The sequence below is a fragment of the Arvicola amphibius genome, chromosome 7 (genome assembly GCF_903992535.2).
Source record: "Arvicola amphibius chromosome 7, mArvAmp1.2, whole genome shotgun sequence".
Lineage (NCBI taxonomy): Eukaryota > Metazoa > Chordata > Mammalia > Rodentia > Cricetidae > Arvicola > Arvicola amphibius.
In genome coordinates this window covers 105,516,286-105,538,797 of record NC_052053.1, presented here as the reverse complement: position 1 = coordinate 105,538,797, position 22,512 = coordinate 105,516,286, and the positions used below count along the sequence as shown (strand labels likewise).

At 35.6% G+C, this 22,512-nt stretch overlaps 1 protein-coding gene across 1 annotated transcript in view; it reads right to left on the bottom strand.

Annotated features, from left to right (window-relative positions):
* Window positions 1-20,607, bottom strand: part of C7H14orf39 (chromosome 7 C14orf39 homolog) — a 43,350-nt gene extending 22,743 nt beyond the window's left edge. Inside the window, exons 1-13 of the mRNA XM_038335635.1 lie at window positions 20,559-20,607; window positions 20,415-20,471; window positions 19,141-19,267; window positions 16,740-16,829; window positions 11,999-12,186; window positions 11,865-11,907; window positions 10,212-10,332; window positions 8,819-8,907; window position 8,625; window positions 6,353-6,476; window positions 5,588-5,664; window positions 2,981-3,066; window positions 2,769-2,815 (exon numbers count right to left, since the gene is read on the bottom strand). Coding sequence (XP_038191563.1) covers window positions 2,769-2,815; window positions 2,981-3,066; window positions 5,588-5,664; window positions 6,353-6,476; window position 8,625; window positions 8,819-8,907; window positions 10,212-10,332; window positions 11,865-11,907; window positions 11,999-12,186; window positions 16,740-16,829; window positions 19,141-19,267; window positions 20,415-20,471; window positions 20,559-20,607 — 1,099 coding nt within the window. The remainder of the gene's footprint in view (window positions 1-2,768; window positions 2,816-2,980; window positions 3,067-5,587; window positions 5,665-6,352; window positions 6,477-8,624; window positions 8,626-8,818; window positions 8,908-10,211; window positions 10,333-11,864; window positions 11,908-11,998; window positions 12,187-16,739; window positions 16,830-19,140; window positions 19,268-20,414; window positions 20,472-20,558) is intronic.
* Between the last annotated feature and the right edge of the window lie 1,905 nt (window positions 20,608-22,512).

The following is a 22,512-nucleotide window of genomic DNA, read 5'->3' as shown; positions in this document are numbered from 1 at the left end:
CATTCTTAGTCATCAGAGAAATGCAAATCAGAACAACTCTGAGATTCCATCTTACACCTGTAAGAATGGCCAAGATCAAAAACACTGATGACAACTTATGCTGGAGAGGTTGTGGGGGAAAAGGGAACACTTCTGCATTGCTGGTGGGAATGCAAGCTGGTACAACCCTTTTGGATGTCAGTGTGGTGATTTCTCAGAAAATTAGGAAACAACCTTCCTCAAGACCCAGTAATACCACTTTTGGGTATATATCCAAAGGATGTTCAATTGTGCCACAAGGACATGTTTTCAACTATGTTCATAGGAGCTTTATCATAGCCTGAACCTGGAAACAACCTAAATGCCCTTCGATCGAAGAATGGATGAGAAAAATGTGGTACATTTACACAATGGAGAACTATGCAGCAGATAAAAATAACGACAGCTTGAATTTTGCAGGAAAATGGATGAAGCTAGAAAACATTATTCTGAGTGAGGTAACCCAAACACAGAAAGACAATTATCACATGTACTCATTCACAGGTGGTTTTTAAACACAAAGCAAAGAAATCCAGCATACAAACCACAATCCCAGGTAACTTAGACAACAATGAGGACACTAAGAGAGACTTACATATATTTAATCTACAAGGGAAGTAGAAAGTAGAAAAGGACAAGAATTCCCGAGTAAATTGAGAGCATAGGGAACTTGGGGGAAAGGTTGAAGGAGGAGGATAAAGGCGGGGGGGGGAGCAGAGAAAAATGTAGAGCTCAATAAAAATCAGTAAAAAGTTAATACAAATTTGAGATTTTGTTAGAACATACTGTATATGTTTCTAATCTTGTTCAAAATATTGTACCTATACAGCTCATTTAACAATGTAATGCAAATTTCTAGTCCTTCAAAACTGTTACTACCAGCTATTTATGATAATAAGGAAATGCAGGTCAGTAATTAGTCACCTATAACAATTGAACTTGTAATCATATTAGGTATGTTTACATAGAAAAATCTGTTGGATATTCTAAGTCTTTAGGCCAAAGATTGGTGTCTCAATGTTGCAGAGAAACCTTGGGTGACTGTCCAGGCAGTCAGCTGTTTCTGTCATTTCTCACATTCTTTGGAAGTTGCTTGCTCATACTTTCTGCCTACTCAATTAATATTATTTCCTTCTCAGATCTCTGAGGGAGTTGAGGACTTTATAGTTATAATCTTCCTTATTTACCAGATCCAGAAAAAAATTTCACTAAGTAAATTCAAAGTATATAAGGTTCAGAGACATAAAAGATAATTTTGAATTGGTAATACAAGTTAGAATAGAAAGTGAATTATGTACAACACTTTGGACTACCAAGATAGGACAGATAATGGAGTATTTTCTCTGAATTTGTCAAATGCAAATGGACTAGACATTGTTGATATATATATTATATTGTATATATTATAGTTATTTACTTAATATATATAGTCTTTCTTATATTCATTGCAGCCTTTTTATTTTAGAAAAAATGGAAGATGTAATAATTTTTTTATGTTTTAACAAATAAAGCTTGCCTGAAGATCAGAGTGCAGAGCTAAATCATTAGGAACCAGGGAATGGTGGCACAAACCTTTAATCTGAGGACTCAAGAGACAGAGGCAGAGTGATCTGTATTTGTTCAAGACCACACTGGGCTACACAAAATTGAATCTGTCTAAAACAGAAACAGGTCACACGAAGGTGATCCCAGCACTCAGGATTCCACACCTTTAATCCCAGCACTAGGGAGGTGGAAACAGGAGTGATATAGCTGGGTGGAGAGAAGAATATAAAGCAGGAGACAGGAGCTCAATGTAGTCTGAGGATGCAGTCTGAGGACAGAATTACCCCTTTCAGTCTGAGCATCGGTAGAGGTAAAACGTCTTTCCAGCAACTGGCTGCTCTGCTTCTCTGATCCTTCAGTTTTCACCCCTAATATCTGACTCTGGGTTTTATTTATTAAGACCAATTAGAATTTGTGCTACAAGTACATGCACATGGTATACAATATACAAACATATAATCATTTGTGTATGCTTTAGTAACTACACATCCACCTGTATATACCCATATATAGATATTTGGAAAAAATTAATACTTTCTATTGTATGCTATAGCTCCAACAGTTAAATTGATCTTGGAGAAATAAATTCATATGTGTGTGTATACATATATATATACATACATATCCAGTAACATTTCTATTAAATTCATCCAAATAAAATAGTCAAAGCAGCAAAATTAATATAAAATAATATTGGGAGCATTATTTATATTAGCAAAAATACTTGGAAACAAGTAGATATGAGAATAGTTGAAATCTGCTATATTCATTCAATGGAATACTATGCAGTCATTACAAATAAAATTAATGATATGAAAAATAACCTCATGTTATTTTTTATTTGTAATGATTGTATATTGTTGAGTAGAAAAATGATATATAAATTACATATATAATTCAAATTGTGGAGACTAGAGAAAAAATATACCCGTGTTATTAAAAAAAAAACGACTATGAGACTATGTAGATGAGACATATACATCAGGATGTATTATCTCAGTTATGTCTGGTTAGTGATATTTTGTTTCCTTTATATTTTTCTGTTTTCCAAATTTTCTATAAGTCAATGTATTCATTTTATTTTCTGATAAAAATATATCCTTAAACCATATTTGTGTCCATTAACTAGAGATGAAAAATTCAGATAATTTTTTTAGTATAAAACTGATAAAACTTGTATTAGGAAAATCATAAACAGTAAATACCTGTATGTCCTTGTTCAATCCATTGACTGCAATTTGATTGATTCAACCTAAAATGCGACAAATATAATTTTTATTGTTTCAGAGTCAACATTTACAAATTATCTCAGCTATGATAACATTTCTTTTTTGGGGGGGGGAGGCAGTGCTAAGAACATACAGTAGCACTGAACCATACCCCGACCCTTTGAGCATTTTCTTATTTTAAAAATTACCTGAATTGCATAAAACCTTGAGAAGTTTTAACAGCTGTAACATGTGAACATTTTGAACTACTATCCATATCAGAGTCATTAAATATCTGAAAGAAAAAATTAAGTATTAGATTACCTTACAAATAATAATCATGTATCATAGTTACACTGAAGTCTCTAATTACATTTGCATTTCATTCTCATAATCATCACCATTATCACTATCTACAACTACACACATTAACTGAAATAACTACATAGGAAACATAAAGGCATATATGCTGAGAAACAAAAGGATTTAGGATTATTACATAATTTGATGTTTTTGACAAGTATGGTAATTTCTTGTGGTATTTTTTTACATTGAAGGTAAACTTTTAAAATTTTTGATGGCTGACAGTCTTTGGAGTATCCTCTCTTTTTTTTTTTTTTTTTTTTTTTTTTGTTTTTTGAGACAGGGTTTCTCTGTAGCTTTGGAGCTTGTCCTGGAACTAGCTCGAACTTACAGAGATCCACCTGCGTCTACCTCTGGGATCAGAGGCATGTGCCGCCACCACCTAGCAAGGATAGTGGTTTTAAGGAAATAAAGCAGGAACTGGAAAGGTAGCTAAGTGGTTGTGAATACTGTCTTGAAAAACAACACCAGTCAGGACCATCATTCTGATGCAATCCCGAAAGCTTTCTGGAGTTCACCTGGATCTAGGTCTATATGCTGAGAGGAGTGGGGAGAAGGGAAAGACTCGCTATTAGAGACTGCATTTGTTCTGCCTGGGAGACTATATACTTGTGGTTTTATTTGTTTTTTTCAGCCTGTTTATAACTTAAATTGTCTTACAGAAATATCCATCTTATCCCAAACTTAGTGCTTAAAAGGTCTTTATGTAGCATTCTCGCTGTTTTTTTTTAAATTATCTTCCATATTTAGGATGATCTTCTGTTTATCCAGAAGATAAACATACTTATCTTTTCTTTTGCTGCCATTGTTTTGCAGGGACAAGGGTATTTGCTTAAACTCATTAACCAAACCTTTTAATATCACTAATTTTTGCTTTTCTGTTTACTAATCTCTATTGTGTACATTTTGAAGTAAAAATGCTTGACATCTAAATTTTTTCACTTTCTGCTGTTTATTTTTAAAATACATTTTGCTCTGAGAACTAATTTGTTTCACGTTTTATAGTACTTTGTTAAATCTTATAAATTCTATTTTCTTTTATAAGCCCCCCAAATAATCTGAAATGTAAATTTCTTTTCCCTTGGCAGCCTAGTTTTTCCAGGAAAGGGTTCTTTTTTTCCTCCCTAAGACAAGGTCTTACTATGTAGCCCTGGTTGGCCTAGAACTTGCTATGTAGACCAGATTGGCCTCAAACTCACAGAGATCTGTTTGCCTCTGTTTCATGAATACTGCAATTAAAGATATGTACCACTATAGTGAAAATGGTTCTTTTTGTTTGACTTCTATTTGTCATTACGACAAGGCAGCAAATTATTTAGAATTAGTTAAGTGGTGTTTGTGTGTGCATGTGTGTTTGTGGTCGTGCATGCCTATAATCCCAGTACTTATAAGACAGAGGCAAAAGGAAATATCTCAAGACCTTGTCTGTCTCTCTGTATATATACATACTTTTTAGGGGCTAGGGAAATGGCTTTTGGTTATGCACTTGCTGTTCAAGCATGAGGACCTGAGTTTGAATTTCCAGCACCCAAATAAAAGCTGGGCATGGGATGCTGGCACAGGCAGGTCCCAGGAGCTCAATGGGCCAGCCACCTTATCTGAAATATCAAGCTTCAGGTTCAGTGAGAGACATTGTCTCAATGGAATAAAGCAGAGAGTAATATACACCTCTTTGTTGTGGGTTCATAGGCCTTATTGGATTGTAGTAATATTATTTGTTTTTCTCCCTTGGCAGCTTAAATAGCATCTTTGAATACCAAGAAAACTAGTTTTCAGCAGGGAGACTTCCAGGCCAGATCAAACTCAAATCTTCTAAGTCCTGTATTGGAAATGTATGGTATCTTCAGCAATAGGGTCTTGAACCTTTGGTAGTGAACCAAAATCAAGAGCAACAATCTATACTTTGTAGGAGTCACATTTTTTTCTTTATAGGTAAATTGTCGCCAGGCCTGGTTGCGCGTGCCTTTGATACCAGCATTTGAAGCAGAGGCAGTCAGAGCTTTGTGAGTCCAAGACCAGCCAGACCTACAAAGAGATAGCAAAGACTGTTACACAGAGAAACCCTGTCTTGAAAAAACAAGAAAAAAAAGTTAATTGTTTCTGATATTTTGCTAGTGACAGAAATCTTTATGAAACAATGTTGGGGGGGCTACAGCCTTTGCAATCAGTACTGTAATGAAGGGTTTAACAGACATTTCTCAAAAGTTTTGATCTACTAACTACCAGGTTTGGTATTTTTAAAATTTTTTTTATATATTTAGTCACAAGGGGAAGTTTATACTGAATGCCATACTGAAACTCTTACATGTTTTAGACAATGAGGTAATAGTAGTGGCTAATTTAATATGTACATACACGTGTACACAAGCACGCACATACATCCTTGTATCCTACCTACATTTATTATCTCACTTAATGGAAACATTTATGATATTAAAAACAGAAAAACGCACCTGTGAATCATTTTCTTTTTGTCTCAAATCACTACTAGAAAACTTTGACTGATTGACTGAATTTTCTTCTTGACTGACTGAATTTTCTTCTTCTTTATCTAGATTAAATATATTACTTCAAATTAATTCCAAAAACAAAACCAAACATGATCTTAAACTCACTGCCTATATATGCTAAGCTTACACTCTGTCATTGAGTACATACCTGGACCAAGCCTTCACCTCTCCAACATTAAGAGTATTTATCCTAAAATATGAAATTATTTCAAGCCTTCTAATTCACTACTATATACTAGTTATTACAATAATTATGAATGTGAAATGACAAAATGGCCAAGTGACAAAACTACTCTTAAAATTCTAAAGAAGACAGAGTAGTGATATTAATGAAAAAAATTAAAATAATACAATGTTATTAATCTGCAGACCCTTGAATGAAATTGATTTAAACATTTCAATGACCATCACTATATTACAACTGTCCCTTTAGTATAGAGCTAATAATCATCCTCGTCTGACATTCGTGCTACCAGACTATAACACTTTTTAGCATTACACAAATGATTTCCTTTCCTAAGATGAAAAGATATGTGTACAAGTCATATGCTGTTGGCTCTCAAGAAGAGTTAAAATGTTACTTTCCCATGCCTACAGATCTTCAGTATTGTTTGCCATTGCTTACACCAAGTGATAACTAAAATTACTTTTTATTTCCTCTCTGTCAAGTAAAAAATGAGGTTTCTAAATGATAAACAAATTCTGTACCTTTAACTCTTGGTTCTGAAGATTGCATCTTTATTAGTCTTACAAATTTCTGAGACGCACAAGGTGATAGTAACTGGCTACTCTGAGACGATCTGTTCAATACGTGCTCATCTTTTTCAAAATTCTGAAGAAAAGAGTTTTTACATTCACTATTAGCTAAGTAAAATTAAATTTAAGTATCCAGAAGGGATACTTCAATACTCTACAGTTAAAACTCTTCATTTTTGCAAATCATGATACTGGTTTTGCAGAGCATTTAACAGATTTATCACAGAATTAAATCACTTGATAATGGTATAATTAATAATAATGATAATGCCAGAACTGTCCTGATTAAGTACAATGCTCTTCTCAGTGTACTATATTCTTCCTCTTAAACACAAACATTTTTTAAGAGACCAAAACCATTTTATACACTTTCACTATAAATAACGTAGATTTCAGAGTACTTCAAATTTTAAAAAGATTTATTTAGAAACAAATCAACTATCATGAATACAGAAATTAGTAGAACAATACAATATTACAGCCATAAATGTGTCTTTTAACCTTTTTTCTGTAAGAATAACTTTACTGAGTTTTTTCTAAATCAATAAGTATAAACACTATCAAAAATATATCATTCTCCTTTGGTGAACAGAAGATACATTCTATGGCCCCTAACCTTCAATGACTGCTTAAACAACAACTAGTACCAAAGCTTACATATTTTCTTATACATAGTAGCATACACATTCTTAATATCTTTTCCATCTTAACTAAGAAATTATTGTACTCTGTAGGTATAACTTCTGCATTAAAGTATGAGAATAAGCCGGGCGGTGGTGGCGCACGCCTTTAATCCCAGCACTCGGGAGGCAGAGGCAGGCGGATCTCTGTGAGTTTGAGACCAGCCTGGTCTACAAGAGCTAGCTCCAGGACAGGCTCTAAAGCTGCAGAGAAACCCTGTCTCGAAAAACCAAAATAAATAAATAAATAAATAAAATAAAAAATAAAGTATGAGAATAAAAGTGGTATTTATTTCTTCCTTCTTCAGAGTTTCACAAATAAATTTGATATCACAAATCTTAACAACCAAAGTATATTGTTGTTTTTCATCCCTTAAGTTGAAACTATCACCTAAAGAAAACACTTAATAGTCTCTCTCTGACATATCACAATTGCCAGCATTGCTACTCTTCTATGTAGGAGCCAATTTAAATATAAACACCACAGTTGATTTGATAACTGAGATGGATACTAAACAATCAACAGGCAGGTAGTGCATCTAACACTGATTCACTGGACAAAGGAATGATTCACAATTTATGTGGAAAGGAGGAGCATGGAATAAGACTTCATCATTCTATTCAGAATGGTGTTCAATTTGTTTATTCCTGGAATGTCCCATTTAATATTTTTAAACCATGATTGGGCATGAGTAACTGAAACTATAGAAAGCAAAAACATGAGTAGTAAAGTAGTATATAGTGAGTAAAAACCACTAACTAATTATATAAGTTCCTCTAATATAAAACATTTTTATAATATTATATTGAAGTGTACACAAAATAAAATTCTATATATTTGCAAATACATAGAATATATAAATTAATATATAAACATATAAAACTAATGACAAACTGACAAGAGGTAGTAAGTAATATGTAGGAGTGGTGGCATCAATATAACAGTGCCAAAGAAGTAGGATCATGGAATAACTCAGGAGGAAAGTATGTTGGAAATATATTAGGATAAAGGTAATAGAGTCCAAGAGTGAAATTTAAGAACAAAAATAGGCTATGTGCCTTTTTCTTCAAAAAGAAGAAAGTTGATTAGAAACAGCATCAGTAAGTAATACAAGTATTTTCCTCTCTTATAGTAACAGGTAAAACCATTGTGTTTTTTATGCCTCATTGATCCTTGTATTATCTCCACAAGTATCAATAAAATACACAATGATGCAGATTCAGAAGAATTTGGAGTCTCATCTTCACTCTTTAAGGTAAGGAAGAACTAGTAAAGCTGGTAATGAGTCAAGTTTTAAAAAAGGGTAAAAACACTGCTTCTCTATTGTGTAACTGTTACAGTCCTACCAAAGAAACTGGATAAATTTTTTTGTATATTGACAGGCTATAGAACAGATGAACCTGAGAGGCAGAGGCAGGCAGATCTTTGTGTGTTCGAGGCCAGCCTAATCCACAAAGCAAGTTCCAGGACAGTCTGGGCTGTTATAGAGAAACCTTGTCTCAAACAACAACAACAACAAAAAGAACAGATGAGGTGTTCTTACCCTATTTCTTGTTATATGCTATGTTTGGTCTTCCTAAACAATAAGCAGTTTTGGATATTAGTTTATAACATTTACAGAAATAATAATTTCATAAAATTAATAGAAAAATTGCTTGCATAAAATAATATCAGATACAGACTCAAAATTTTAGCTATAGAATTCATATTAAATTCAGTTTTAAAGTTTACCTATACCTTTCTTTAATTTCTTTTCTCTTTTCTGTATTTCTATTCTTTTCTTCTAGTGCTTCTGAAAAATTCTTACTTTCAAAAAGTCTTGCAATCTGCTAAAAAGAAAAATGAGAAAAACAAAATAATTAGCTTCATGACAGCTCATACAATTCTTAGAACTTGGAAGACTATGGTAGAAGCATTGCCTGGAATTTAAACAGAGAAAATTTAGTGGGCAAGGAGTTTGTCCTGAAAGTATACGGATCTCAGTTCAGATCCCCAGTACCCACATACAAGCTAGGTAAGGGGATGAGCCTGTAATCCAGTACTGGGGAGGTGGAGACAAACAGATCTCTCAAGCGCACTGGCCAGTCAAGCCAAATGGATAATTTTCATTTTCAGGTGGAGATTAGAGGAAGATACCCAATGTTGATCTCTGGCCTTATGTGTACACACACACACACACACACACACAGAGAGAGAGAGAGAGAGAGAGAGAGAGAGAGAGAGAGAGAGAGAGAGAGAGAGAGAGAGAGAGAGAGAGAGAGAGAGAACAGAGAGAGACAGAGAACCCTCAGTGCAGTCAGACATATATACTTTTCTTAACTAATAAATATACTTTGGGGGTTTTTTGTTTGTTTGTTTTTCCCCTAGAAACTCAGATTTGTACTTTTGGTAGTATTTAGTGAAAACTGCTGTGTCATAGATGGAGAAATGGCTAATGATTAAGCACACGGGCTGCTCTTAACAGGGGACCTAGGCTCAGTTTCCAGCATTTATATGATGGCTCACAACCACCCAAACTCCAGTTCTAGGTAATCTGATGCCTTTTTTCACCTCCACAGGCATCAGTGCATATATATGTAGGAAAAAAATACTCATACAAATAAAATAAATAAATCTAAATTAGTTAAGAAAATCAACAACTCAAGGGACGACACAGAAATTACAGAAAAATTCTAAAAACTATTTTTATCCTAGATTTTTAAATGTTATAAACTATAATTATAAGTTTTTCCAAATCGCTCAACTATTTACTATTTTGTTTTCTCTTTCAAAAACACTGTTGTTCTTTAAATTCTGGCTGAGGGTGCACCCAGTAATGCAATTGTCTAACAAGCACTGGTGCCTAGGTTTGATCCTTCACCGAAAAAAAGAAATCAATTCTTATAACTAAGTTATATCCTGTTCTCTCTTCATCTTCTTTCCTCATACCTCAAAGAAATCCAAACTATTCCCCCAAACTAAGAGTTACATAAGTTCAGAACCTGAAATAATATATTTTGGCTTCACTAAGGCAAATAAATTGGCCTCTCTCTATACTTAAACTGTCTTTTAAAAACTGCTCCTCTAAGACTGTAGACTAATATAATCATCATATTTATACATTAACAATATATTAAAATATAATATATACCTTATTTAAAGAATTAATTTCTATTTCCATATCATTTGCTTCTTTCTCCAATTCAAGTGATCTCTCGGTAAAATTGTTGGCACATTTAAGAATGTCTTGTGTTTTATATCTCAAATTAACTCTTTTTATGTTAAGGAACAGGCACAAAATAACTTTTACATTTATTATATAATTAATATATACTATTTATATGTATTTTCTACAAAATTGATAATTAGTATCTGAAAAGACAGGTAATGCTATAGCATATTAATGAACTTAAAATTTATATTCTATCAAGAATACTTGTTGGGGTTTTTTTTCTTTCAATGAAATATTTTTACAAGGTACAATTCTCTTCTTTTTCTATGCAAGTTCATTGTGTCACTTGGCATAACTAATAAAATATAATCAATTCAATTACAAATTTAACTTAAATTTCTATCATTTATTTATTCCAAAGCCAACATTAAAAACCCACTCAAATTTTCCTTTTCTTTATCCATAATGTTCATCAGTGTATCCTGTATAACTGAAAAGAGCTCCTCATCTGGTCTTCCTGCTTGAAATAGTTTATACCTATAGAGTATATTTCCCAGCTATTAACATAGTTTATTAAATTATTGTATAATCCACTTAGGAAAACTAGAACTGATTATAATAATAAACCATGAATAAAACTCTTAGGAAACTTTTTAAATCCTTTCCTATCTTGCCTTATAATATACATGATTTGTATGCTACAACCAAAACTTCAAGTGAATGGTCTATCAAATGTTATTACCAAAAGTAAACCAAAAAAAAAATTACATATAAAAACTTAAACCCTAATTTTTCAATTCTTCCTACCTCTACCTACCTCTTTGTCATTCAAACTTTGTATGTCCTCCCAAATCATACTCAACCCCTTAAACTCTAGCTGCATCTTAAATTACCAAATTCTGATCCTTCCCACTGCGAATTTAATGCACAGCAATTAAAAAGCTAAAACAGTCTAAAACCAAAACATGGAGAAAGCAAGTAGTAGAGGCATTAAAGCAATGGCTTTGGAATGGGAATGGGAACAATAATGCATGGATAAAAAAAGACACACAGTGGAATTATAATCCAATAAAACAGCATATAAAGGATTCTAAGGGTTTAGAGAAGATTAAAGTTTTAAGCTCACCATCACAGAAGATCTTTTTGACAAACAGGTGAGATTTAAACTATTTAAGAATCACTTAACTATCTATTATAGTGGTATTTATCAGATTTATTTATGTGTCTATTTCCCATGCTAAACTCAAGTTCTTTTCAAGGGAGTTCTGTAATTGCAGCATTTCCCAGCACAAGACAGCTACCCAACACATTTCAAAATGAATAATTATGACTCACTTTCTTACTACCTTCTGTCCTAAAGCGAAATTAAAAATCAATTAATCTGGAACTTTTTAAAAGACAGAGAAAGATAACATTTTTCATTTGGTTGCTACTTTAAAGCCAGATGCACATACTATTTTATTTTCTCTTAAGTTATTTTGTTTTGATCACATGGGTATATAAGGAACCTAACCACCGAAGACTTTTAAAGTGATTTTTAAAATTTGACTTAAACTGAAAAAACAAACCAACAATTAATAACAGAAATTATACTTATCTAATAAAATTATAAGTGAAATCTGTTTTGGATACATGTGTAATGTCCATTTAGTAAGTGATGGGAACGGAGCAGGAACTGCAAAACAAATTTGTAGTTGAGAATGATTATATTCTTTTCATTGTAAAAATGCTGTAACTAAAGCAATATATAATAAAAATGTTAATACCTAGAAGTTCCATAAGTATAGTTTCATAATGTTTTAGTTGTTCAGTACATGCCAACACTCTGTTTTGAATTTCTTCGTGTTCTTTTTTCTTCTCATAATATTTACATGAAAAACGTGTTTCTGAGTATTTTAGTTGGTATTGTTTCAAAACATCTTCATACTGACATATATAGCCATGATACATTTTTCTGTTAAAATTAAAAGAAATTATATAGAAATCTAAAAACTTAGCAAATATCATTAAAGTCTATTCCATTAAACATAAGTGGCAGTCATTTACTCATCTTTACTTCCCTCTATAGTCTGTCTTTCAAGCTCTCTTTAACTCCTCCACCATACTTCTGTTTTATTACCTGAGTTATTCACGCACTCCTAATCCTCTTCAATTACCATCCCTTCTCATCATTTTAATAACATTATTTGAGAATTTTATGCAATGCATTTTGATCATATTCACGCTGAATTCCTCACAGATCCATTTCCACCGTCCTACCAACCCCAACGTTGTGTCTTCTTTTTGTTCATTATCGATGCAATTTGTACTGTCCATAGATTTCTGGCTGTGCAGCCATCCACTGGAGCATGGTCAACCTACCAGAAGCCACATGCTTAAAGAGAATGGACTCTCTATACCCAGAGAAGCCAACTATCCATAATTCCTCAGCAGTGGGAGGGGCTCATGAACCTCCTTCTGACTCCATGCTAGAAAGCTGTCTTGATAGTGTGCAGACAACCACAGCTATTATTAATAACTGTGGCAATCCTGTCATGTCCAGAAGACACTATTACTAAACTCTGTCCTCTTTAACAAGAAATGAAAGTTGAGCCTCTAAATAAGCTTTTTCCAAATTGTGTATTTGCTAATTAATCACTTATCACTTGGAGTAACTTGGAAAACAGTAAAAGGGAATAGAGAAATACCTTTAAGAAAGCTAACATACCATATGAAATTAGCATCCATCCATCTTGTTCACTACACATTTATTACCAAACATACTCCATATAGTAATCCCAGAAGACCACATAACTTCCTAAGTGATGATTCAAGAAAAGTCATCATTATCTATCAAGTAGTAGCAATATTAGTTTTCATGAATGCGTTAGGCAGGAATAAGAGATTAGAAGCCAGCAACTGGTCGAATGAGACTAGCGAATTTAAAGTATGAAGCAAGGGTGGGCTATATACCAAGTTGAAAGCTAGTTGAGAATACATAGTGAAACCATGTCTGAAAAGTGAGGTAGAAAAGGAAGACAGAATGGCTGGTGCATTATTTCATTTCCCTTTATTAAATGTTTGATACTGAGTCATCAATTCAAATTATCTGTATGACTGGTTTAGAAAACAACTGATTCCACTTAAATACCTCTGTTTAACTTAAAAGGTTAGAATAAATGCTATTTTTAAAAGACACATGTTTGGATTGATTTGCTTTAGCTTCTCACTGGAACTTTTTTCTTTAAAAATTATATATTTGTGTGTGTGAATGTATACATATATATACACACACATAGAGGGGGGCTAGAGAGATGGCTCAGCAGTTAGGAGCACTTAACAACTCTATAATTGCGACTTCAAGGGAGCTGATGTCTTCTTCTGACCTCCAGAGACATTGGGTACACCTGCAGTACACAGACATACATGCAGGCAAAAAAACCAAAAAAACCAAAAACACGCACATTAAATTAAACATTTTAAAAAATCTTAAATGACCATGAATTATATTTAAATGATATAAGCACACATGCAAGTGCATGCACACATACAAAATTCTAATTACTCCATTCTCCATTTCCTCTTTTTTATGACCCAGGAAAGAAATTTGTTTGAAGCTTCAGGAAAAGTTACTCATCTTAGGCAACGGAACTGTTTTTTACACGAACAGTTTGAGTCCCAACCTGATGATATTTCTATATTGCCTTGACCATTAGGAATTTCAAAGTCTAATCTGCACCTATACCAAATAAAATATGTAGGGCCACCTGTGTGAGTTTCTAACTCAGTTAAAGGTTTCCTACATAATTGTTTTGGAATATTATTTAAAGGTATGTTATGTTTGTTTATGCTGTGGAACATTTGTTTAATGATGCAAAGATGTACTGCATTCTTTTATGGTGCATTTGTTTAACTCTATGAAGCTGTGTAACTTTGCCTGCCTAAAACACCTGACTGGTCTAATAAAGAGCTGATGGCCAGTAGCTAGGTAAGCAAAAGCATAGGTGGACTGGCAGACAGAGAGAATAAATTGAAGGAGAAAAAGAGGTACTGGGAAGCAAGAGAGGATTGAGGAGCAAGAAAAGGAGGAGGACATCAGGGACCAGCCACCCAGCAAGCCATGTAGTAAAAAGTAAAGAAGGACCTTGGGAGCTCAGTCCGGTGCTCCAAGGTGGGGCTCTGTCATTTTCTTCATCTATCGTCAGGTGGAGGTTCTATGGTGATATGCAAGAAATTCATCAGTATGGCTATAGGAACTGGCCTTTTCAGGCTCCCTCTCCTCAGCTGCCCAAGGAACTAACTGGGGGCGTCTCCCTGGAAACCTGGGAACCCCTCTAGGGTCAAGTCTCTTGACAACCCTCAGGTAGCTCCTTAAATTCAGATATATGCTTCACTGCTCTCATATCCACCCTTCCTATATCCCAAGCACCCCATTCCTCCGAGCTCCCCCCGCTCTCCCCTTCACACTTTTCTCTCCCCATCTTCCCTTGGAGCAGAAGGAGAGAGAACATGAGAAAGAAAGTCAGGACCGTGAGGGAACCTCCAGCTGGCGACAGATGGGGAAGGTGACTGAGCCCCACATTGGAGCACTGGACTGAGCTCCCAAGGTCCCGATGAGGAGCAGAAGGAGCGAGAACATGAGGGAGAAAGTCAGGAACGAGAGGGGTGCGTTCACTCATGGAGACGGTGGGACAGAACTAATGGGAGATCACCAACTCCAGTTGGAATGGGACTGATGGATCATGCGACCAAACCCGTCTCTCTGAGTGTGGCCAACAGCGGGGGCTGACTGAGAAGCAAAGGACAATGGCTCTGGGCTCTGATTCTTCTTCATGGACGGGCTCTGTGGGAGCCTTCTCAGCTTGGTCGATCACCTTCCTGGACCTGGGGGGAGTTGGGAGGACCTTGGTCTTAGCATAGAGTGGGGAACCCTGATGGCTCCTTGGCCTTGAGAGGGAGGGAGGGGAGGTATGGGTGGAGGGGAGGGGAGGGAAGGGGGAGAAGGAGGGGAGAGAAAGGGGAGAAGGAGGGGAGGGAGGGGGGAGGAGGAGGGAAGGAGATGGAAATTTTTAAATATAAAAAAAAATAAACCATGAGAAGAAAAAAAAAAAAAAAAAGTAAAGAAGGTATACAGAAATAGAGAAAGATAAAAGCCTAGAGGCAAAAGGTAGATGGGATAATTTAGATGGTATACTCCAGCCTCCTCCTTGTCTTACTTTTCTATTGCTGTAAAGAGACAACATAACGAAGGCAACTTATAGAAGAGTTTATAGGGGGATGACAGTTCCAGAGGGTTAGAGTCCATGACGACGGAGACAAAGAAGAAGAAGAGGGGAGGGGAGGAGAGGGGAGAGAGAGCTGACTGGAAATGGCATAGACTTTTGAAAACTCAAAGCCCACCCCTAGTGACATACCTCCTTCAACAAGATCACAGTTCTCCATCCTTCCCAAACAGCCCACCAAGTATTCAAACATATGAGCCTGTGGAGCCATTCTCATTCAAACTATCATGTTCCTGGTTTTGCTCCATACATTTCCTTGAGACATCTTACACATTTTCATGATTTCTAATGACAGAAACTCCAAATATATAACTTTCATCCCTACTTCTTTTAGGGTTCATCTTTGAAAATAAAGTATTACAGGTTTTTTATATGTATGCTCCATACATTTCCTTGAGACATCTTACACATTTTCATGATTTCTAATGACAGAAACTCCAAATATATAGCTTTCATCCCTACTTCTTTTAGGGTTCATCTTTGAAAATAAAGTATTACAGGTTTTTTATATGTAGAACCTAGATTTAATCTGTATGTGTATTTTTATATAAAGGTGTGCGTGGCTAACAAAACTAGAAAGGGGAGGAAGAAGTAAGAGAAAAGGAAGAGATCTTAAGAGAGGAGGGAAATAGCAATGACTTTATAAAGTAGGAGGGGCGCTAACGAGTGAAAGGTGGGGAGGGAGCACAGGGTGGATTAATGAGGGAAGGAAGCAAATGAGAGCAAGGAATGACGCATATGTGTAAACATGCCATGATGAATACCGTTATTTTGTATGCTAACCTAATTTTTTTCAAAATTCTTGCATGTGTATTTTAAAATTAAAGTATTTAAATACATTTAAAAGTATTGCTTCCACCCAATTACGTTACTGTAATTTCCAAAAAAAGTCAATATCCCCAAATTTTCATGAGCTAGCTCTACATGTATTTCTTTACATGGTTTCCTATAAGAATCATTGAATAATTCTGCTACAATAGTTGCTTCTGAAAAATAGTTTATATCTGAGGCAGTAGCTGAACACGCACAAAATAGAGATTTACAATAAATAAATAGACCTACAATAGAACACAGCATTCGTTTACTTAAAACCTTCAGAATACAAACTTGCTCCATTTTTCAATTACCATTCTTACTAATACTAATTATTAGTAATTATATAATTAATAATTAATATAATCCATGACAATACTAATTTATGGAACTGATATATTTAATATACTATATATAAATGTATATACTGTACTTGTCTTTTTCATTGGTTTCTTGGTAAACAGTAAGTTGATCTTGTATATAATCTTCATGTTTATGAAAAACATCACATGTTGGCTTCCAGCTATGAAAAAAAATATAGTTGTGATTACCATTTCAATGTGATTACCAACTCAAAGTGATAAATGAATACAGTTGGATGTCAATAGGAACAAAAAATAATGTAATCATTTAAAGAACAATGAATCTCCAAAATAAACCCCCCAAAAAAAAAACAAGAAAACAAAGGCCAGGCAGTGGTGGCACATGCCTTTAATCCCAGCACTCAGGAGGCAGAGGCAGGCAGATCTTTGTGAGTTTGAGGCCAGCCTGGTCTACAAGAGCTAGTTCCAGGACATGCTCCAAAGCCACAGAGAAACCCTGTCTCAAAAAAACAAAAAACAAAAACAAAAAACAAAGGAAAAAAATCTAAAATTACTGAATACCATGTCACCTCTGTTCTAAGTAGTACGTGAAATTTTCTGTTTTCTTATATTTTTTAACTTCAAACTTAAGCATGCTCATTCTGTAAGTACAGAAAAGTTATATAGAGCCGGGCGGTGGTGGCGCACGCCTTTAATCCCAGCACTCGGGAGGCAGAGGCAGGCGGATCTCTGTGAGTTCGAGACCAGCCTGGTCTACAAGAGCTAGTTCCAGGACAGGCTCTAAAGCTGCAGAGAAACCCTGTCTCGAAAAACCAACAACAACAAAAAAAAAAGTTATATAGAAAAATAACTATCTACATTCTCTCCCCCCCCCCCTTTTTCTTAGTTTTTTCTGAGACAGGGTTTCTCTGTATAAAAGCCCTGACTATCCTGGAATTTGCTCTGTAGACCAGACTGGCCTCAACTCAGAGATCTGCCTGCCTCTGCCTCTGCCTCCCGAGTGCTGGGATTAAAGGCCTGCAGTACCAGTATCTGCATTCTTAATATTAAGTAACTAGTATTATTACTTTAATAAGTAATCTCCAGATTTTACTACCATTTTAACAATATTGAGGTCATAATCACACATAACTTATCCTCTCTTATCATTTGCTGAGCAGAACTTATACTTAAACATTCATTTGTCTGTATTTCTGATCAATCCTTAGAAAATTTTCTCCAGAATAGAATTAGAGGTTCAAAGATTACATATACATATATTCTGTGCATTTAAAAATGCTCACATTAGTCACTAAGGAAATATTCACTACAAACATTTTGATATACAACCTTTGGATCTTAATTTTGGAAATCCAGATATATAATTATTAGTTGGGTTCATACTATGAAGGATGTTTTATTATCTGCTTTGTTCTATTTCTAATGTACTTTTAACTTCTTTCCATATCAAACATGCATGTCATAATTCTATTGACTGTTGAGTAATAAGTACATACCTAAATTAATAAGACCACCTAATGTTGGATATTGGCAGTTATATACAGTGTTTTCCTACAGCTAAACCTTAAATAAGAAATGCAATTTAACTGCAACCAAGTAAGATATGAGTGAATAAATCCAAAGACATATTTCTTAAAAGAAGTTTTTATATTGAAAATTTTTAGATTGATTTTTTAATGTATGGGTGTTTTGTTTTCATGTTGATTTATGCACCAAATGCATTCAGTGCCCATGGAGGCCAGAGAAGATATTGGAACCCCTGGGACTGGAGTTACAGCCTGTTGCGAGCCACTATATGAGTGCTGGAAACTCACCCCTGGGCCTCTGCAAGAGCAGTGAGTGCTCTTAACTCTGAGCCATCTCTTCAATCCCTAGCTTAAATTTTTACAGAAATCTAAGACCTTGAAAAGTCAAAGATCAATAGCAATTTTACATACCAAGCTTACACCCAAAATCATTTATTTGTTTATTTGTAGGCAGAATCTTATATCTCAACTTGGCCTGGGAATCTATGTAGCTAAGGACAAACTTGAATTTCTGATTCTTCTGCCTCTATCTCTCAAGTGCTAGTATATAAGCATGTGCTAACACTCTCAATTTACAAAATTCTGTTTAGACTATTAGTGAGATTATAACTCTTATTTCTGATTTTCTGTGGAATCTTCTGTAAGTCCTTCTGCAGTTGCATATAACTAGACAATTTAATTATTTTGCTAATATGGATACTAACTTGGGAGTTTGGGTTTAGTTCAGTGTGACGGAAGAATATACAAGGCCTTGAGTTCAATTCCCAGTGGGAAAAAGAGAGGGAAAAGAGAATCAAGAAGGAAGACAAGGGAAAGAAGGGAGAGAAGGGGGACAGAGAAAACACTGTTACTTTAAAATAGGATTTTTGTCGGTGGTTGTCAAAAAAAGTCCTTGCACATGTTAGGCAAGTGCCCTACCATTGAGCTATGCTCCCAACTCAACATTTCTGTAATAAATGGAAGTTCATTTCTGTCAAATACTTACTTACTATAGCAGGCTTTCATTTCTTTACTATGTTTACAGTAATAAGCAATTTCCTCCTCTGTTTTGTTTATAGCTTCACATATGTTAGAAACATTTGCTTTGTTTTCTTTAATACTTTCAAGGCATTCTGAAAAAGAATATGTTTGTTTTATTTACCTAGAAATCATAAATTCAAAATAAACAGACATACCAGAAAAACAAAAGTATATGGGAACTTACCTAAAAGAAGGAAAATCAGAAAGAGAGACAGGCTTCTATACTAAAAATGAAGAGAACCAAAGCCAGGTCTAGTCCTAGATCCAGAAGCTAAGAAGGACATAAGACTAAAGAAAAACAAATGGCCCTGCCCCCCATCTTTTACAATGGAGGGCTAGATTAGATGGCATTTAAAGCTATAAATGCTTTAAATGAAACATGTAAACATTTATTTAGTAATGATACTACCAAAGGCTTTCATTTTTGATAAATGTTAAATTTTATCCATTGCACATCAATTGTTTAACACATTAACACACTTTTTACTCGTGATTAAATAAATGATAAAAAGATACAATTTTAATTGGGATAATTTTTAAAAATTTATGTGTATGAGTATTTTGCCTGACTGTATACACGTGGCTGTGTGCATGCCTAGTGTTCACTGAAGACTGGAAGAGGTCGAGACTCCCTGAAACTAAAGTTACAAGAAGCTGTGAATCAGTGTGGGTGCTGGGAACAGACCCTGAGTCTTTCACAAAAGCAACAAGTGCTTTTAACTACTGAACCATCTCTCCTGTCCTGAAATAATCAATATTCCATTTTTTATTGCAGAAAAGATAATAAAATTCTTTTTAGAATACTAAGAAATTAACAAGTTGTGTTTTCAAAACTAAATAGAACTATTTTAAAAATTAAAAGCATTGCATTTATTTACTTAATTCTGATATTTTACTTATTATTTTTTCGAAATCATTATTCCTGAAAGCATACCATTTATCAACCTATGGTTTTCTGTTATTTCAAGAGAAAAAAATTCAAATATTTGAAATTACCTTGTTATTTGAAGGGGAAAATGCTGTATATAAAGGATTATTTCTGAGAAATTCTTAACAAAATGTTGAGTACAAACATTTATCATTGCCAACACTTGTCACAACTATTACTCCTAAGATAAACAGCTCATTGTTACTCAAAAGAAAGATCTCTCTCACACACAAACAACTATAGGTTGCTCTAGGCACTGTAACTATAAAATTAAAAAAATGAAAATATTTATTTCATACAAAACTACTTACTATTAATTCTTTGAATCATAGCTTCTTTAGTACTTTTGTCTTGTTCATACTGGAAAACTAAAATAAACACTTCTTTTGTAATTTTACATCATGGTTAAATGTCAAATGTTAATACAAAAGGGTTTATTTTCATTTTATACCTACCAAATTCTAACAAAAGCTTGTCCAAACTGACAAACAGGCTGTCAGCCATCTTGGATCCTGGGCAAAATAAATAACAAAACTTTCAGAAACCATACATAAAATATCATATATAAAGTAACCTTTCAAATATAGCAGTCTGTAAACCAGGCTGGCCTTGAACTCACAGAGATTCCCCTGCCTCTGCCTTCCACGTGCTGGGATTAAAGGCATGCGCCACCACTGCCTGGCAAATATAGCATTCTTACAAGAAAAATAGAGGTGGATTAAGACATGGGGGAGGAGAGAGCCTCTTCCAGTCAAGGACTGAATTCGTAGCCAGCACTTCCAGAGTCCTAATGATCAAATGAATGGGCCTTTGAAAGGCGCTGCAAGATGGAATGTTCTGGAAATTGCCCTTGTGGTAGTTTGTGCTGGGTATGGCAAGAAGTCCTTGAATACTTGAACCCACAGACCTCCAGACATCTTGACCTAGATTTTAAAACTTCTGTAACAACTGTAAGGGGAGGCGGTGTGGATTCTTAAATCCTTCACAGCACTGGACCTGTGTGCGGGGCGATTTGCCGCATCTAAATTCGCCACCACGGCTCTTTCTTTTCCTTAAAGGTTTTCCACAGTTTTTCGTCCTAGACCCGCCCCAGGCCGGCTTCGCCTTCCCGGGACCCGCATTTATGGCAGGAACGCGTTCACGGATGACGACAGCCCTCACAGTCGCTCTCCTCAGCCCAGGCCTCTGTCCCTCAGCACCAGGCCGAGGCGCATGCAGGGCACGGCGTGCAGTCTGTGGGCCCTGCGCCATATCCTCCCCAGCCTGCATCCGCCCCGGGCCCGCACCTTCCACCCAATGGGCCCCAACGGACCCCCAAAGGTCACTCTTCCCAGGGGTCCCCAACTCAAGGTCCGGTCGACGACCTAATCTTCGGAGTCTAAGCCCTTTGGCGCCGGGCTTGGGAGACCCACACGCAAGGGTCACGTGGTCAGCCGCAAATCTCGCGAGATCACGTTGGAGCGGGAACACGGTAATCAGGCCTTACGGAGGTGGAGGCGTCAAAAGTCCCAAGATGGGTACTGGGGTCAGAAAGCGGCGCCAAAAGGGGTTCATGGCTTTCTGGTGACTAGCTGTGGTCTTTAAACGCCACCCAGTCCTTTAGTGCGAAAATGTCTTGGAAATCAGCCGGAAAATGAATGTTAACACACGGAGAAACTTAAATTCAAATATCCAGCTTGAATTCAGAACTTCTCAAAACTTCTTGGAAAGCAAATTTTAAGAGTTTTTCATTTGATTAAAAAAAAAACGAATTTTTTTTTTAAAACTACTGTCCCTAGATGTAGGAAAACGCCCTGACCCTGATATGACCCCAAACCCAACCAAACTAGGGCCAAGAAACAGAACTCACTAATCCCTGTGCTTCTCTCAAGATAAAGTCACAAAAAAATGCTCACCAATTTCAGAAACCCTGCCTTCTGCTCAGTTCCCTCTTGTGTGAGGTTTGGTGTATGGAGTTATTATTATTATTTTTTTTTTTTTACTTTTTTCTCTTTTTTTTTTTAGGGGGCAGGGGTTCGAGACAGGGTTTCTCTTGCAGCTTTGGAGCCTGTCCTGGAACTAGCTCTTGTAGACCAAGTCTGGAACTCACAGAGATCCGCCTGTCTGTGCCCCCCAGAGTGCTGGGATTAAAGGCCTGCGCCAACACCAACACCGCCTGGTATTCCTTGGCTACTGGCTGCCAGGATGTCTCTCTGTCTGAGCTGTAACACTCTCATTGGGGAAACCTTACCCGCAGGAGCAGAGCGTAGCACTTCTGTTGGGGAAGCCTTTCCCCTCGGAGTTGTAACACACTAGATAATTTATGCTTTTGAATTTATGTATCTAAAGTGAACATACAGGGGGAAAAACAGAATCCCCTAAATTGCCCCTGGGTGTCCTGGAACTCACTCTGTAGACCAGGCTGGCCTT